At 37.8% G+C, this 19,101-nt stretch overlaps 1 protein-coding gene across 1 annotated transcript; it reads right to left on the reverse strand.

Annotated features, from left to right (window-relative positions):
• Positions 1–9,407: 9,407 nt before the first annotated feature.
• Positions 9,408–18,404, reverse strand: CYP19A1 (cytochrome P450 family 19 subfamily A member 1; the record flags this gene model as incomplete). Its single annotated transcript, XM_080351195.1, has 9 exons — positions 9,408–9,659; positions 10,322–10,563; positions 12,008–12,170; positions 12,816–12,930; positions 13,834–13,948; positions 14,610–14,786; positions 15,106–15,260; positions 16,792–16,942; positions 18,260–18,404. 9 exons carry the CDS (start codon positions 18,402–18,404, stop codon positions 9,408–9,410), a joined length of 1,515 nt encoding a protein of 504 aa, XP_080207321.1.
• Between the last annotated feature and the right edge of the window lie 697 nt (positions 18,405–19,101).

The raw sequence follows: 19,101 nt of genomic DNA on the forward strand, positions 1-19,101 counted from the left end.
CTGGAATGTCTCAAGAACATTGTTACACCTGGTCGAATGGACACAGTCCCATTGTTTAAGGTATGCTCAACCTGGGACTTTCTCTAGCGTCTTCATTTTGTTACCTGCTTAAATCTTAAATGACTAAAGCAATTTCAGTACAAAAACGTATGGAAAATGTGGCGGCCTAAGCAGCAACAATAGCAGGGAGGAAAGAGGCAGTTGTGCCAAGAGTTGTTGGTATATGAATCCCCCAAGGCTGCCATTTTCTTTGACCTCCTGCACTTCGGGGAACAGGTGCAGCAGCACAAGCGGTGTGACTCCCCACCCCCTGCCCCCACCAAGTCTCCCCTCCTCTCCTCCACAATGGGGCTGCTGGACCATCTCACTGGTTCTTTTCAGCTGGCCAGCGAACGCAGCATGACGTTTCCCCGGCTGCCTACCATCTGCCTCCAGACTCTCTCCTCCTTTCTTCCTCACTCCTGCGAGGCGCTGAGAGCCGGCGGTGAAATGCTAAACATGCACATTTCCTACTGATGCTTAGAACAAATAATTGCTCGGCATCAGTTCAGAGCGTTAGCACCTAGAGACAAGGTATCACGGCTTGTAAAAAGGGCACATCAGCAGTGGTAGCTCAGCTTGAGCCATGTTTCTCATAGTTTTGTAATGATGTCCTAATGAATATTTATCATTATTTGTGAGACCCTATTTTCAGCAGTTGTGCATTATAGTAACAGCTGAGAAAATGTTCATTTTGGTTTGTAATGAAATTGTCTCTGCTCTAGCTGTTCATTATGGTGGAGATGTCACTCCCACACCATTGTGTCTGCCATTGTAACACAGCTGGATTATTGGCAGACTAGCAAGTTTAAAGGCATATCTGATTAGTTTGTTTCTTATCTGGATGAGGGTCTCGCAGTGGAAACGTTAACTCTTTGCGCTGTGCATTTGTCTTGTGAACGGGGTCCGGTCAGGTTTGACAGGGGTTTTAGCATAAGAAAACTCTTCAAAAACTTCTAACACTTTTGCCTTTAGCAGCAGTCTCTAAAAACCCAGTAAGAAATAGCGCAAAAGTGTTCACTGATGAAGTAAATTCAATTAAATTAGTCTCCTACCTACTTGGAGTCAGTTAGAATAGGCCATAATGTAAGGATTGCAGTGAGGAACACTCAGGTGTGTGCCACGAGAAAGCTCTGTGTTCTGTTTGGCAAAGTGTAGTTCGGTAATACTTTATTTCCAACAATAACCAAGCCCTTGGCTTCCGTGTACTTCACGTTTCCTCCGTCTCTGCTACACTGGACCGGTCAATGCAGACACGGTTGTGATGGAGAGGATTAGCACTCATCCTGCACATACATGGTCCACAGTTCTCGGTTGTCTCATACTCTTCTTATTTTAGTCCCCACCAGTGTATTTATTTAGTGAATTTATAAGGCCTAGAACACGCTCCCTGGGTTTATACTTGTTAAAAAATGTATTTGAATCAAATAAAAACCTTAACATATTTTGATCCTGACATTTTAAAGTAAGTTTCTATGTTTTCTTTCAATCATATCAGACTTAAAAAAAAACCCAAAACAAACCAAAACACCTAATTTTGGATAAATCTCACATCAAAATAAGTGTAATTAATGCTCCTTAGAGACTTCCATCCCTGTTTCTGCTAACACAGAGAACAGCTTTAAATAAGTCAGTCTAATTTTGGGGATTACTGTCTCCGTTTTCCCAGCTGTTATGAGGATGCTCACTTTAGTTAGATGATATTTTCAGATAAAAAGGTACTTTATTAGAAATTGTCAACCATCTCTAAATGCTGTATGATGGATTAAACCATAAGGTTGTCTTTTCAGTGTTAATTTTGAAGCTTCAGACAAAAATGGGTTGGGTTCAGCCTCAATTATGTAAACTGGAATTCGTTGACATTTGAATGGAAGAGGAATCTGGCTGATTGATTCCACTCTTGGCCAACCTCCCTTTCACTCAAAATTGAGAGCAAATGGGGCTGCCGTTGCTGTAGGAAAGCGCACTGCAGTTGGGTTTTGGCTCTTGAAAAAAGAACCTGGAATGATTTGAAGCTGGATCCTGTTTGCTGTTCACAAATTCCAAGGAATTAGCAGGGAGAAAGTCTCTCTTATTTGTTCTGCGTAACACAGACCACTCTGTACCTAAATCTGTCGCTGCAACGCATATTGCGCTACATCTGGTTTCTCCTTACGTCCCCAATTTAGAAATAGAAATTCAGCTGTGACCATAATGAGAGAGCTGTGCTTGCATTTTAATTTTTAAAAAGCACATTCTGGAATACTTAAGCTAAAGCAGGAACATTCTTTCGAAACCATTGTACGTGTTCTTGTAAGTATATGTAGAAAGTGTTAATAAGATAAGGCAGCAGACAAGAACAGATGTCCTATGGCAAAGTTTAAATAACATTGACACCCAGTTTGCTAATGCGCAGCAGTGGAAACTTTGTTCTACATATGGGGCTCAAGCTTGGACGCCTCCATCCCCTCCCCTTCATTGCTGAACAAAGAGGAAAATAGGAACACAATGGAAATAGAACTGATAAAAAAAGCTCAATCAATGTGCTCATTTTTATCCTGTAGCAGATTTTCATTTGCTGATCTGTTTACTTTGCATAATTGCTGATGAATTGAGCTCACCTTTAATCTCTTAATTGCATAAATGCAATATACAAAGACACGCAACACAATCCCAGTTCCAGAACACTGTTACTTTGATCTTTCCCTGAGCCGTTATCTCATTAAATTTTTAGCACTATGAAATTGCTGGAACTCAATGAAACTTGGAAAATGAGGAAGTTTAGATAAATGATTTCAGGTTTTGTGTGTTCAGTTTCAAGTAGAGATGAGAAGTCAGTATCAGTTTGAATAAAGTCCACTCCATCCAGCTCCTGAAAAGCTGGGAGTAGTTTTACATGTGGTAGCTTTGTAAATTCACAGGTTTTTGCATTCCTCGTGGTTCAGAAATAGATCTATATCCATATTTGTAATCCAATTCTCTTCTTTGTAATCTGATATTGAACTCTCAGGTCAGCAATACCACAGCACAGTACTTAAAAGGAGATGCCACAAAATGGCCTTTTTAATGTGTAGAAGAGGCATTTAGATGAGGTTCTTAGGGCCATGGATTAGTGCTGGAGCAAGGTTATGGCTGGACTCGATGACCCTGAGGGTCTCTTCCAACCGAAATGATTCCATGATTTTATGACCTTTGCCAGTTTGTTGGGGTTTTTGTTTTTACACTGTGTGTTATTCTGAAGAGCCAACAAGCCAACGACTACTCACAGGTGAGCGCTGCCTTTAAGCGCAGGAAAGCTCTCTCACACAAACGTTATGTGAATGAACCAAATATATCTTGCTAAATAATTCCCAACGGCGCAATTATTTTGTTGTTCAGTAATGACTGCCAGTTTGATTATTTTTGGCTTCTTTATCGAAGTGATTGTTGAATATCAGTCCTTTTTAGGACCTGCACAGTCAAGGAAGTGTGATTAATTTCACTCATCAGAATGGACTTATTTACTGATAGCAGTTCAGGATATCAGAATTTTACAGCTTGATCCATGCTTTATGGGTTGTTTAGCTGTATGATAGTCTGAGAATCCAACATCTTCACTATGCTCGATAGGTGGGAAAATGCTGTGGTAACTTTTTTTGTGATGACTGATCAGCAAAGAAATTCTTTTGAGCAGATTAGTCAGAATAAATTTACAGTCCTTTCTTTAAAAATGATTTTAGAAAGATTTTGTTCTCTTAGCAAGGTTTACTGGAGTCTTACCCTTCAGTGTTTCAAAAATTATAAGTTCTTTTGTGAGTGTCAAGCATTAGCTATTGTTCTTTCTCATCCAGAAAACAATAGATCAATTTAATCAACACATTTAATTCTATGCCTCTGCTCCTCCATTTCTAATAAAACTTAATTATCAAAAGATGCAATACGCCTTTTATAGCAGTTGCATTAATTAAACTTTCTGCTGGATGTAATCATTCTGGGCACTTGAGTGCTTTCAGTTTGGTAATTCATTACATTCAAGCAGAGATTGTGGAGCTATGTTAGCATCATTGTGTATATTTTACTTTGCCACAAATAAGTTTCAAATTTTACCCTTTCAACACTCTTGAACATCTGCCTGAGGAAAAAAACTATTAAAAATGTTGCCATGTTGAGGTTTCGGATGATCTGGTCTTCATTTGTCTAGAGACTATAGGAAAATTTCCATTTGCGTGTCTGGTCATAAGAAGTAGATTCGAGTCCTTCCTTTCATGATGTTTGAGTGTGGCAAAGTGCTGCTGAACAGGCTTGGGAAAGGGCAGATTCAGGCTATATCAAAGACAGAGAGTGCAGCACTGACCCCTGTATCTTTCTATCTCCACATGATTTTAACCTTGAGTCTTTGGGGGACAGTGATACTTCTGGCCATCAGGAAGGATATCTATGATACCACTATCTTCTGTGCCTTCTACCATACGTCCAAAATATTACCTTTATTGTCACTGCAATTATTGTAATGCCATGCTCAAACTACCACGTCCACTGGAAAGAGGGTTCATTGTAAAGCTAATGAAATCGCGTGATTCTTTCTCTGTTCAGAACCATGGACACAACATGGCTGCCACCTGCCTGTCAAGAACCTTGTAGGTATTAATGTAAAGAATATACCATTAAGTTTAAAGATTTTCATCTATTGATTTAGTGAAGTAAACCCCAAGTCTAGAACAACCTTCCACTGCATAATTTATACTAATATTTTAATTCTTATTAATTATTCTTTGGTACTGATTTTATAGATTAAATTATGAATATGTATTAGTCAGGGACTTGGACAAGGAATATCCCTCTCTTTTTACTTCTGGTAGAACTTGAACTGAAATAGTCTGCTCAGAATATGGTTGCAATATTTTGCCACTTATGGAGCATTGGGAATACAGTGGGCAACTAAGTATGTATTGATCCACTGTCTAAAAATTAGAGAAAATCTTATGATAAGCATAAATAGCTTAAAGCACAATACAATTGTCAAACTGCAAAATTGCAGAGCCTTCACCTTTTTGAACTTGAGCTCCTCCATGGGCCTTTTGAGGATGAACGTAGCTCCAAAGCGCCAAACAAGTGCCCAGGAAAGAATAATCACTCGGGAGTTTATCATCTTTGTGTAGCCTGCGTAAACTTCCCCGTTCTGTGAATCACAAGCATCACGGGCTTTTTGTTTACTGGGTGACACTGTTCTATGATGGCAAAGAGCTCTAGCGTTCAGCTGAAACTGAAAACGGGGACTTGTCATTCCTTGATAATAATTTCAAGTAGCTGTTAAGAAACCAAACAACCAACAAAACCTTGTTGTTCTGTATCCTGCACTTGTTATTTTAAACAGGATACTTGCCAGCAATGAATGAAAATAGATGATACAGAGTCAACGGGGTTATCAGTAAATGATTAATAAGAATACGCAAGCAATAATAAACCACAGCTGGTACATTTTAGCAAGCTGTAGATATCAGTCTCGAAGTGTTCTTGCATCTTGATTATGTGCGGAGTCCCAAGGTTTATGGCTATTCTTCCCTAGATGGAGTGTCACAACAAGATGTTAGTGTCCCCAGTTGTGATGAGGAGCTGTTATTCCCGATGACGTTGTCATCTGATGGTGCTGTTGTCTCACCACCTCTAGGTTTCCTGGGGCTTACCTTCTCATTTTTCTTCAGTTTGCGACTTCATGCCACTCCTGAGTTCTACTGTCTCTTCTAACCAAAGTATTGTTATTTATTATCTATTTCCTGCTTGACTAACCTGTGGTTAAATTGTTAGATCATATGATTTAAACACTGTTAGAGAAATATTTACTGTATACATAATCTTGTTTACTCGCACCGTGCATACATCCTCATAGATGGAGATTCTGGCCAAATATCCTGGCATCTAAACAAAGGCATTTTAACTGGAGTATGATCCCAGTGTCTTAGGGTTTTGACCCAAGATTGTCATCTGAGTGAAGAGGCCTTTGGGCAATTAGCTCCTGAGCTACACAATAAATAGTTTTTTACCAGAACCTTTCTCTGGGGTATGGCTTTAGCAAGTCAGCTTTACTTCAGAGGCTTAATTGGTGCTCATAATATGCCTTGAGATCCTTAGGTGAAGTAGTATTGATAACGTTTCTGTAGTATTAGTTTATCTTATTTGTACTATTCTTCATGTGAGAAGGAAGACAAGACCAACAAATATAGTTTCATTTGTTCTTATACATCTGAGCTGGTGAAACTTCACACAGAATGACAGAATCCCAGAATGTCAGGGGATCAATTTGCAGCTGCTTTCATATTCATTCAGTATCTGAATCTAATCCTTTTGCAAAACTTTGTGCTTTCTGAAGTGGAAGTAAGTGGCAATTTTCTTAATGCCGTTAGCACCATATTAATAATACTGTTTTATATTCTTCTCATGTCTATCGAGCTATTTTTTAACACTGAAAATATCTTCTAACATTTGTTGGAATGATAAAAGTTGAATATAAATACAAATATGTGTTTAGGTGTTAGAAGATGCAGTTTCTAAATATAGCTACTTTGATCTATGATTGCTTGCCAAGAATCTTTCTGCTAAATGGAGAATGAAATTCAACTCCATCTACATATCATTACAAGGTAAGGGTAAGTTTATAAAGCATTGAGTGAGATGCTAATCAGCTCTTCTAAAAGTAAAGAGGAATGAACTTATTGAAATCCAATCGGAGCTATTTTAAACTGTAATCAGGGAGTTCAATGGGATTGTGCACATTGTGCCAAATGTATCCTCTTTTTTTTTTTTTTTTTTTTTGGCAGCTGAGTTCACTGGTCTTGATTTTAACCAGCAATTATTTAAAGAATAAAGAGTTATTATGAAGACCTGCTCAATTCTTGGGCTGATCAGTTCATAACTGCTCTAGAAGTGTGGTGAGGCTGCATGAAATATTGGGACCTGTGTTACCCACTGAAGGGTTAATACACAAAACTCAACTTTCCTTCAAAGCCTCTAATGTTTCATTAGAGATTCCTGTTCTACTATGGACTGTGGAACAATGCCATAGAGGCACTAAATTCAATTAACCAAGCAACAGGGTAAAATGCCATTAAATATATTAAGAGAAAGTGAGTTAGTATTAATGCATCAAATTAATTAAGCTGAATTATACTTAAAATACCAGCAGAGCCTTACAATTGCTTATAAATCATTTTGAAACATACTAAACAGGGTTCTATTGATCTTAATGCCTACAGATTCCCCTCAAGTGGACTGGGAGAGCACTTTCAGTAAAAGGTGATATTTGAAAATAATGTTCTAGTGCCAGTACTAATTGTAGTGATGCCAATAAATTGTGTCCACTCTTGGCGGTTGGTTTTCTCTCCATCTCTACACTGTCGATGACTCTAGAATGATGCTACCTTTTCCTAAAGCAGTGTTCAGTACTGAGACCACAGGAGTCTATTGGCTTTTAGCTGTTGTGTATCAGCAGATACGCAGCTTCAATGGATATATTTTCTGTGTGTGCCATCTGCTGGCCCCTGCTCAGAGTGCAATGTTAACTCACACCGCTTCAATTATATTTGTACCTGTATAAAGTTACCTGCAAAAATATGAACAGCACAACGTGATCTCACTTTATGGAAGAAGTAGGTTGTTTTGAGTGACTGTAGTTCACAATATATAATTCTTAAAAAGACAGTTCTGGATGATTTTTTTTTTTAATGCACCTATACATTTGAATCGAATTATTCCTACAAAAGTGTAGATCTGTGGAATTGAGTACTTGTCTGTGTTGTAAAATTAAACGTCTGTGCTTGAAAACATGAAACAGAATGCAAAACCAGCACTTACAAACAGACATAACAGAGCTTAAGGCTTACAGTAGTAGTAGATAAGTAATGCTGGTTTGAGCCCGACCAGTCTTATCTCTCAAGTCCTGGGTAACTGCCACTTTAGAATGAGTAGATTAATCTATTACTTAATCTATTTCGTACTATTTTAAAAAATATCTTTACAATACTATATCCTCTGAAAGCAGTGGGAAATTTGAGTTTAGAACATCCCAGATTTCATCCTTGTGTCTAATACTTTAATAATCAGTTCATCCAGGCATACACACATTGAAATACTTTTTTGTGAGTCTTAGATTGGAAAAACATCATGAAACATTATTTAAAACTTGGTTTTGTGCATACGACTTTTATTTGATAATTACTTTGTTTTCTAACATCCACATCTATGTGCTGTGAGCAGCCCATAATCACAGTGATGTATAAAACACAGTCTTCAATTTTGGTCTATGTTGATGTATTGAACGTTAATGGAATAGTCACTTGATATAGTCACTTGATGTGGCTTTAAAAATCACTTAAATTTTTACAGTACCTGGTAATATAACAACATTTAAAAGGGGAGCTCTGTTTCGTACTATGGCATACATACATTGAAAAGATGTAAACTGTTTATATCTACATGGCAAGCTCTGAAACATTGCTTCACCAACTGCAGGGCTCAAATGTGCAAGTGTATGAGGAGGGGAGATGGACCTTATTGTGCAAATATTCATGCAAATAGACCACTGCAGAACAGCAATAATAAAGATATGGAGAACAGGGCTCAGACTAGTTAATAGCTCGAATTAATTAATTGAGCTATTTTCCAAATGTGGACAAAACTAAGTACTGTAGAAATCTGAGGACCAGAAACACTATATGCAAAGCTTATCAGAAAAAATATACTTAAAATACAATGGGAAATAATTCTGCAGACTTGCTTACAAAAAGTAAAAAATGGGACTTTTATTTCTTCCATAGAATAATTATGGTAATAATGTTTCTGAAATTCCAGCCTACAAATTCAGTAAGATATAATACATTAAATAAATCAGAGCAGCATGCATTCTCCATATATCTACATGATTTCATATAATTATTTCAAAATTAGAATGAGAAAAGTAATTTATTAAGTCCAACCTCATGAAAAATTTTACTCGGGGAGAGACCTATAATTATGAGATGGAAAAGCAGAGAATAAATTACGGCCATAAAAAGGTTTTGTGTGTGAAATAAACCAAGATGTGCATACTGTGTATAAAATAGCAGTCTGTTCCCAAGAAGAAAGATTCTTCAGTGGGTTTCTTTTTAAAGTTCTCATACAAATGGAAATGTGTGACCACTGAAGTACTCTTTTTCCCCTTTTGGTGCTTTATGATACAGAATGAGTAAGAATGGTGGGATGTGACCTGTGCGGTGGGGTTTTGTTTGTGGTGGCTTTTTTGTTTTCTCTACCTAGAGCTCAAACAGTTTCTTAGTTTAAAGGGCACAGAGAATGTAGAAATAGATGTTACATTAGGTATTCCAATTAGGTGTTTCTTAGTGGCTGGGAAAGCACTGTCACTTCAGTGCTGATCCAGTTTACTCATCCTGATTCTTCTTTGTGCTGCTTCTTGGTGTGAAAACCATTTCCAGCAGAGGCTGCTGTTCTATGGGGTGCATGGATAAGTCATTGTTTTTCTGGATGTTGTGAAGGCCTCTTCCTTTCATTGTCTGTACTCTGCACCGTCTCAGGAGAGTCACCAGAATTGCTTTCATCATTACCATGGCGATAAATTTTCCTACACAGCCCCGAGGGCCAAATCCAAATGGTTGGAAGTAGCGTGAAGGAACCTGCGCAGAATAACATGAGGAATAAACTTTACATTTTTCTTCATAAAAGTAGCCAAAAATATGATGAAAATTGCTAGTAGATATATTCTGAAAAACTTGTGGAAAGAATCTCTTAGGAGCAATTCCTTCTCTCCTTTACACTGAAGAGCCCTCCCACCCAAGTCAGGCCAAAATACAGATGCCTATAGAAGGTATAGTATTCTAAAAGCTAAGATAGCAGGGAATGTAAAGTTAAGCAGTTGGATTCTGCCAATATATTTCAGTCTGTTCACCCTGTTAACTACAGGGATTTTACCACAAGCTATGAAATGAAGCTTTCTCTCTTTAATCTACATTAAAGTTTACTAAAAGCTTTTCCAGAAAATGTTCATCGTAAAGCTCACAAATGTCTGAGATACAGGCTCATACTTTGTCTAAAGATAATGACAAAGCCATACACTAGGATCGGACTGGATGATCTTTCGAGGTCCCTTCCAATCCCTGACATTCTGTGATTCTGTGCCCAGCTTAAATAATAGTAATGAACAGGATGTATGGCTAACTAGGCACTTAGACAAAGAGAAAAGTCTTATGGTCACAAGGTTCTTGATCAAAACAAGAGGAAGATACATAGTCAATAAATAATACCCAATTTCCTGAAAGAAATAAGATAGCATACTTACATTTTTCTCAAAATTTTCTAGAGAAAACTCATTAGGCTTTGGGAAGAACTCAAGCTTATGCATACGTCCAATATTGAGAATAATGTTTGTCCCCTTTTTCACAGGATAGCCATCAATCACATCATCTTGTAAAGCTTTTCGCATGATTAAGTCCACCACTGGCTGGTACCTCATGCTCTCATAAATGAAATTCTCCACGATTCTTAAATTGGGCATGTCATCACTCTGTATATCTCTGTCACCTTGAGGAATAAAACAGATGGTGAAAGGTTGGTTATGAATTTAATAGCTTCATTGTACAAATAGTGAAGCATTTTTGGAAGAGTCTCAGTTGCTGAAATGGTAGGAAGGATCTAGCAGCTTCTAAGTTGTTTGATGTAGCCTTACCTATTTGGGAAATCTGGCATATTGCTCATCAGCATAAATGCTACTTTATTAATTTATGCTGCTGCTTCTTGAAACACTGAGCCTTGTTCTGCTTTCTTGTCAGTGACAAAACTCAAAGTCCTTCCCTGGCTTTTGTATGGCTGAGACCATCAAGTCAACAACAAAGAAATCTGAGAGCTGACAGCAAACAGAATCCGGGAATAGGCTGCAGATAGGAAATAACTTTGTAGGGACCTGAAAGTTTCAGCAGGTGGTTGGGTTTGGCTGGATGTGGAGCTGTGTCCTGCTGCGCCCTGGCTGTTTCAGTGACCACCGGTAGCTCCCTGCCAGCTTGGTTCCATCAGCAGCAGCATCAGTGCCACGATGCACCGCCAGTGGGAGCCTTATTTGAACTTCAGGCTCCAAGCAGTTCAAGAACTCCAGGCCGACCACTGTGGTGGCCGTTTTTTGAGCTAAAAGGCATCTTTACTACCCTAGTTGATCCTTTACTTAAGGAAAAGGCAACAAAGCTCTACTTTGGCTATCACAAAGAAATCAAGGCTTTCATGAAGAAATAGGGAAGATGAATGAGTACTCAACTCTCATGAGGACAACAAAATAATGTTTAATAAAAGCACGTTAGAAAAAGAGTAAAGGAGTTGTTATACGCTTTCCAGTGTTTAACTGAGCAGAAGCAAATCTTCAATAAGAAAGGATGAAATGAGTTTCTATATTAGTTCAGTGTCAGGCTTGGAATGAAGTCTAGACAAAGGGAAGAATACAGATTTGGAATATTTTGATTATGTTTTGAATAGTTAGTAAATGGTACTTAAAGCAGTTGATATCAAAATGGATGACAGCAGAATACAGTTTTGATTTTATCTCGTCTTTTGTTTCTGCAGTCATAGTGAAACTTATGCTCTGTACATACACAGAGAAACATTGGTGGTTAGGAATATTAGAAATGACCATATCCTTTTGCTATTTTGAGGGAAATGGAAAATAATTTCAATGGAACTTATGAGGTGAGTGTTGATTTGCGCTGCTGTAGCTGAGGAGTGAATATAGCACATTCTTTCTAATAGATTGTTAGTTCTTATGATTCCCATTTCAATTTGCCTTACGAATTGCTCATCTTCTCCCTCACATTGCTCATCTTTAATAAAATCTTCTACATGTAATGGTAGTTCATATATTTTACAGCAAATGCTTCTGCTAGAAGAAAACACTTAGAATTTTCAGCCTTTGAAAAACTGAAATGAGATCAGTGCTGAAGCAAAATTATGTTCCTGCATCACTGACTTTGCAGCTCCTGCTTACCCATAACAGTCTCAATTTCTCTCATCATCTCCTCTTCCACTGTGGGGTGCTCTGCAATCAGGATTAGCATGAAGAAGAGCGTCACCGACAGGGTGTCGGGAGCAGCAATCATCATCTCCAGCACACACTGGTTCACGTTCTCCGCGGTCAGGTCCCCTCTGTTCTGAAAAAAACGGGGCATTTGGGGCCAATGTTGGTTGCCGACCTCTGATGGCAACAAAGGTCGCGATAGCAATAGAACGGGAAGGACCTAGAAAATCTGTTTTAAACAAAAGAAAAAATCTTGGCAGTCTTTCTCATATGCTAAATAACATTTATTTTTTGTCTTTTGGAGAAAATCAGAAAATTCATGTTTCAACGACTCTGTATAATCCTACAGAAAAATAAGAGTTTATTCTTAGCTCATATGCCTATTGATTTCTTGCCTTTCCTCACAGAGTTTGAGCTGTCGGAGATTATACATGATAGGATTTATGTAGTATTTGAAGCCTTGGTGGACAAAAGGCAACACATCATGATAAAATACAGAGGTTAGGGAAGGACTGGAGGATATTCAGGGATAGATGCAAGAGTTTTAAGGGTGTTGTTTAAGCCATGAAAAAAATCAGACAAGCACCTGTTCCCAAAAATGCAACTGTGCAAAGTTTGAATCGCTTAGGGATTCTACAGAGCCAACTAATTTGTGCCCCTTTATGATGATACAACTTTCAGATAAATACATGAAGTTCAAGTTTTAAAGCCTGTGTTGGTTGTGACAGGAGAATGTCAGAAACATTAGTTAGCCGTATTTTGAGTACATCGCCAATACCTGTGCAAAAATCAACTGGGATGCAAAATCCATGTGTTCATCCAGCTTTTCAACAGTGGAAAGCTTTTGTCGTTTCTGTTCTATTAAGATTTCCATTGCTCCTTTCAGATCCTTGCTGAAAACAGATGAAATCCAACATACTGATAAATGTCTGCACCTTTTTAGTATATACTAGGGTGTGATTAGAAACGTAGAGATGGCAAGAAAATGTTAGAGAGGATAAATCTTGTGTCTAGTTCATAAGACTTGTCAGTCACTTTAGATGAACCTCCATCTTCCCCTTAAAGCCTTTAAGTTATATAGTTCTATCAAAGCAGTTCATTACACATGCCTCATAAGTAGTAGTTTCCTGTCAATAGATGGAATCCAAATCCAAAAAGAACAAACTGATTGCCAGTTCTTTTTATATCCAGTCCTCTCTTGGCAGAAAACAGCAAATGAGGTCATAAAAACAGAAGCGGCACTTCTTATTTTTGCAAAGAGGAAGATGGTAAAAGGTATTTGTTCTTTATTTAGCAAAAATCCCCTTCAAATGGATTATAATGCTGAGCACCAAGTTTTAACTCAAAAATGAGTTATTGACTCCAAAATGCACATTGAGGGAACCAATAAATAGAACCATTCTCATGGGTTGGCTCTTCTGGGACAGTTTGCTTTTGATCAACTGTAGCCTGTCCTTGACTGCATAGCAAATGTAACATCACGCCATGCAATGGGTTTTTCTTGTCTGTTTAAACTGAACCAGTAATTTCAATTTAGTTTCACATCTGAGCTGGCATTAATTAATCTTTCGGTGAGTAAACGAAGGTCGAATAGACAAGGGCTTTAAATAATCCCCTGAGATCAGCAGCAGTGGCATCTCATTCTGTTGCTATCTTGGGTCTGCAGGTAGGGGACCTCAGCCAGCCACCTTTGCAAATGTCACCATTTATTTTCTAAAAGGCAGAGGAAAACATGAACCTCCCTTGCAGAAAGAAAGTGTCTTTTGCAAAAGAGCTGTAAAACTCTTGATACTTACGCTGCCTCTTCATATTTCTTGCACAGCCAAGAAATCTTGAAAAAGATGTCAGGCTTTAATAAAAGCGCTTGCCAAGCATCAAAGTAGTTCTGAATCTTAAGTACAATGGCATGTTCTGAAAATAAACATTAAGAAAAAGCAGCATAAAATATAAACCTCAATAGTCAAAATAACAAACGTTTCAGAAAAATGATTAATAAGGCTCTGTTCCCTACTCCAACTAAATTAACTGGAATTTGATAAACAATTGGTTTCAATGGTGGTAGATGACATCAGGAAACATTTCTAGTATACTGTAGGAAAGGTATAGATCGTTGTAAGGAAACCTTCTTGGTAGCTGCCTAAAAGGAGATAGTGGTGTGTCAACCAAGGCAAATAGTAACAATTCAGACATCATGATAATACTGTTTCAGTCATATGCTTTGGAGGATGAAGAAATCACAGAAGACGTAAGTTTTAAGGCAACTTTTCAAGGCAATCATTTAGTTTGGTTGAAAGAATTAGATTCTTACATGTGTGTAATATTGGGATTGTACCGACTTGGTGCATAAAAATCTCTTTAAGTGGTACTATTTATTAAGATGAGTGTGGCAAGCTAATGTATAGTTTTGGTCATATAAAATCTTTCAAAATTCAATTTCAGTTAATTATATGGTGGTAAAAGAGTCTGGTTTTGCTCTGTTTTCTGAAAAAAACCTGCTGAGTGATGTCAATGAGTTTTCCTTGGAAATGTACTTTAGATTCATCATAAAGTATAAAAATAAAGCTGTTAGTACCATCCAAAGGGATGCCAAGAAAAAGCTTGTTGGATGTGTCAAGCATGATCCGTCTCATGAGATTCAACACATTGATGTTTCCGACTTCAGTGGTTACTTCCTCTAGTCTGTCCAGGTGATCAATTGTCGATTCAACACAAATCGCAATCATACGCACCAGCCCGGGGCCAGACAGAGCTGAAACACATGTGCAAAATGACCAAAAGATTGGTTGACTTTCACACCTCGTTTATAACTTATCAATTGGCAAGAATGGTGTCAATAAAATCTGAAGCGTTATCAAGTGGATGGTGTAAAATCATTCTAAAACGTACTGATTTATCGCCTTTTGAAAGAAAAATGTAAGCGTTTGGAGTTAAAATGGCAATGAACTCCAAGCCTGAACTTTCCTTGCATCCAGCCACGTTGTATGTCAGCCACACATTTGACGCCAGGTTCACACCATGGTAAGGAAAGAGATTGGGCATCCTCTGTGCATTAACGAACACTGATTTACCTTTGGTGAAAAAGGGTCGAATTTCTTTCCAGTGTGCTGGGTTGTTATTAAATATGATGCCATTTTCATACATGCCAATGCACTGTAATCCAAGCTTGCTCCCAAATCGAGAAACATAATGCCAATGTTTCATTACATGGAACACACTTGAGGATCTGGGAAAGAAACAGGGAGAAAAAAGCCCAGAACAAAATACTGTTTCATAGATTGCACAGACAGATTTTATTCTTACATGTATAGTTGCTCTGAAGCACTGACTTGCACTTTTAGCTTGGCAGAAAGTACAGTGCTTGACATTACCTGTTGTTCCTTTTACATACTTCAAAGTCTTGATGATAAATGCCTTGAGAATGTAATTAGAGCAATAACGTATTCTGTTTAGATTTAAAACTTTTTCTGTTAAAATGTAAATGGTTACCAATTGTTTTCAATCTGAATATTGTGTATACATAGAAACATGTACATATATAAGGTACACTCAGGCAATGACCAATATCAGATACTTCAGAAGATGAGGTATAATATATTTGACAGTCAATCATCTAATCGTGATGTGTATTAAATCACAGCTATACTTTCACAGCTATTTGGTTATAACCAGACACGTACAGAAAGTGTAAATATACATGCATCATTTAAATATGCAGCGTCATAATATGATGAAATGTGTGAAAGAAATATTCCTAAATAGACATGTTAGGGAAACCTGTGATATGTATAATTCTTTTTACATTTGACAATATTTATTTCCATATGCTGGCAAACAGGTTGTGAGCAGCATTATTGCTTTAAGATAGAAGTTTCTTTAGAGGGAGCCAGCATTTCAGAAATGTCGACAATGCAAAACATGATCACATTAAAGCCAACAAAAAGAAAATCAGAATAGAGATTGAAATGAAACAATGCACTACTTTCTTTATCATGAAGCATACTCTATGGGCCAAATCCTAGATTTCTTACATGGGTTTAGTTCATCTTTTTTCAGTCAAGTGAAGTAAATGGGACTTTTGCTATTGACTTCAGCAGTGCTGGGTTTCCACTATAGATTTGCATGACCAGAGGTGAAGTGAAGAGTGAGATGCTGTGCGGTACAAACGGACAAACACGGATTAAGGAGTAAACCAAGAGTAAAACCAGGGACGAGTGCGTCTGCAGGTCCAGCATGATGTTTAATACTGTGTGTAACTGGAGTCTATGAGCAATCCCATTAATTGGAGAGGAATTACTCATAATCCTAGAACACTGCATTTGCTTAATTAACTTGCTGGATTGGAGCCATAATCTTCAAGCATTACCCCCATTTTAAGGAGAAGCTTAAGAACACAGGAAACTAAAATTTGGCTTAAATCCTGCATTGCAGTCAGTCTAGGTTCCTGTACAGTACGTTGCCCTAATATTAAATGGAATAGTATAAGAGATAGTAAAAATATTTTAGTATTAAGCCACAGTGCTTAATCTTCCTTTCCATGATGAAAATGAGAAAATTCACCCAGACATCCATATCAGTGTTTAAAGAAACAAGAGATTAGAAAAAGCTCTGTGAACAGCAGGAAATAAAAGGTTTATGTTGGGATAATTTTTGAAAAGAATAACTTCAATTGTACTTTAGGAAAAAAGCAGCAAAGAGGTTGTAAAAATATGAAAAAAAGCTCTTCATATTATTAAGGGTAGAAAATAAGGATTTACTTGCTAATTATAAATGTTTCTTCACCGCTGATCCAAACTCTGACAAATTCTCCATATGTCTTATTGTAGTAGTTGCAGGCATTACCTACTCCCATCCAGAGAAATCTCCCGTGTGAAATGAGGGGACCGATCCCCATGCAGTATCCCGGCCCTAAGGAATGCGATAAGAAAAGTTTGCTCTCAGCAGCGCTCACTGATAACGTACCTTTGAGCATCACCCTCTGAAAGCAACATTTTAATGTGACAGTCGAGATCTGCATTGGGCAGTTCACATATATAATCCTATTTCTCAAGTTCTGTCTCAAACCCACATCTCTGTTGAAGCCCCACTTACTATGTATGGAAGCCTATCGCCTTTTTAATGTATATACAACTGATGACACACATTACTTCTTTGTACAACTTCAAAGTGCAGCTCTGAGATTGCTGGCATTTAGAGGGGCAGTGGCCAGATATTAGAAAGAAGAAATTATCTAGGAACAAAATGCATGTGGTTTATTAATTTGTGATTTTAACAAATCTTCTAGGGATCTTGACTGAATTTGTGTTGAAGTGTCATAGTAACACCTACAAAAGTCAATATCCTTTTCATGTAATTAATGACACTTCAAGTCATTAATACCAGAATGAGCAAACAGACAATTAAAGGAAAGAATACTGTACTGCTGTGAACTTATGAAAACGTACCGACGTGGGAGCTCAGAACGGATTAGTAAGCATTTAGTCAACAAAGTTCTCAACTAAATCTTTCCACTGTAACTCAGCACCAAGTTTTTGTCTTAAAACAAAACGGAGAAAGTGGAAACAGTAGGAGAGAATTTGCTTTTAATTCTTTTAAAGAAGTTTCCTTCTTCAGTGAAAGCGAAATTGGCCCCTTTTGTCTGTAAAACATAAATCTAACACCATAAACCAAAATAAATTCAGTATTTACTAAACTTTTTGTATGCTGCTTAAAATTTCAAAAGTTGCTTATGACTCCCCTGTTTCCTACCAGGAGTCGCAAGACCTCAGATTATTTAATGCTTGTAAACTTAAAGCATATTAATTTAGTTCTACCTTCTAGTTGATCTGACCTCATAAACTACCGTGTACGTGGGAAAGTATTCACAGAGGGCTATGTGTTCTGCTTGAGAGCAATACAAATAAGGTCCTAGATAATAATTTGTTTATAGCAAAGGCAATTTAGAAAGCTTTAAACTTAAAACATATACAAAGTCATTTATAACACACATGAAACTGAACATCTAGAGTATATACATAATAAAGCAGAAAACTAAAAGCTCTATAGTTATATAGCCAAGCCAGATTTATTATGGAAATTCTGAGGTTAGAGTGAGCCTGATTTCTTTTATCAGTTATTTTTACAAGCCTGTTAGTTTGGTTAGCACACAATCATAGTTCAGCATTATTTTCTCGCTTACATTTGAGAAACAAACCAAAAATACACTCAGAGCTAAAGTTAATTTACCTGGTATTGATGAAGTTTCTTCATGATTCCACATCAGAAAGAGAAAGAACATGAGAATGAGGATGGGCACTGTGGCCACGGGCACAGTATCGGGCACGAGGCTGCTGAGGTTGTAGTGCATTGGATTCAGAGTTTCCAGTACCATCTTTTCCCAGAGATTCTGCTTTGCCTTAGAGAGAGAGAAAGGGGAGAGAGGTGGATTTTCAAAGCTCAGATATTCAGCTTTAGTTGGTACCTCTCAAGCCCTTGGTAGGTCTTGCAAATGAGCGAAAGAGCTCTTGAGGTAGCTTTATTTTGTAATGAGAGTGGCTGCCGGGACAGCTTGCCAGGACACGCTGCATCACAAGTCCAAACAGACATGCACCAGACACCCTTTTTACTTGGAAATAACAAAGCTTTCCTGACCTTGCTATGGCTGGATAGCTGGGCTGACAGGCAGGTTATCTCTAATATTGACTTGGCTGGCCAAGACTGAGGTTTACTCCTTGCAAATTTCTAACCAAAACACAAGAAATTAAACTTTCAGCAGGTGTGGAAGCATTGGATGAGTTCACCTAACAAGCTTTTATCTCTATTGTTTTTCCTTCATGCATTCCTGTAGTGCCCAGAGTCCTTGAATTTCTAGAAAAACTCCGGTAGTTTTTCACGATGCAGATAGTGCACCCATGTACAGCAGTTTTGTGTGCTTTCTTCTTTAATTGTCAACATTTCTTTATGCTTCTTCTGCTGAGTACTTTGAAACCTATAGCATATGCCGTAAGAAACAGGATCGCGGCTTGTCTGGTACCATAAGCTTCCCCAGGCGCTCAGCAGCACTTGACACAGCGGCCGGGGGTGCAAAC

The sequence above is a fragment of the Nesoenas mayeri genome, assembly GCF_963082525.1.
Source record: "Nesoenas mayeri genome assembly, chromosome: 11".
NCBI classification, from domain to species: domain Eukaryota; kingdom Metazoa; phylum Chordata; class Aves; order Columbiformes; family Columbidae; genus Nesoenas; species Nesoenas mayeri.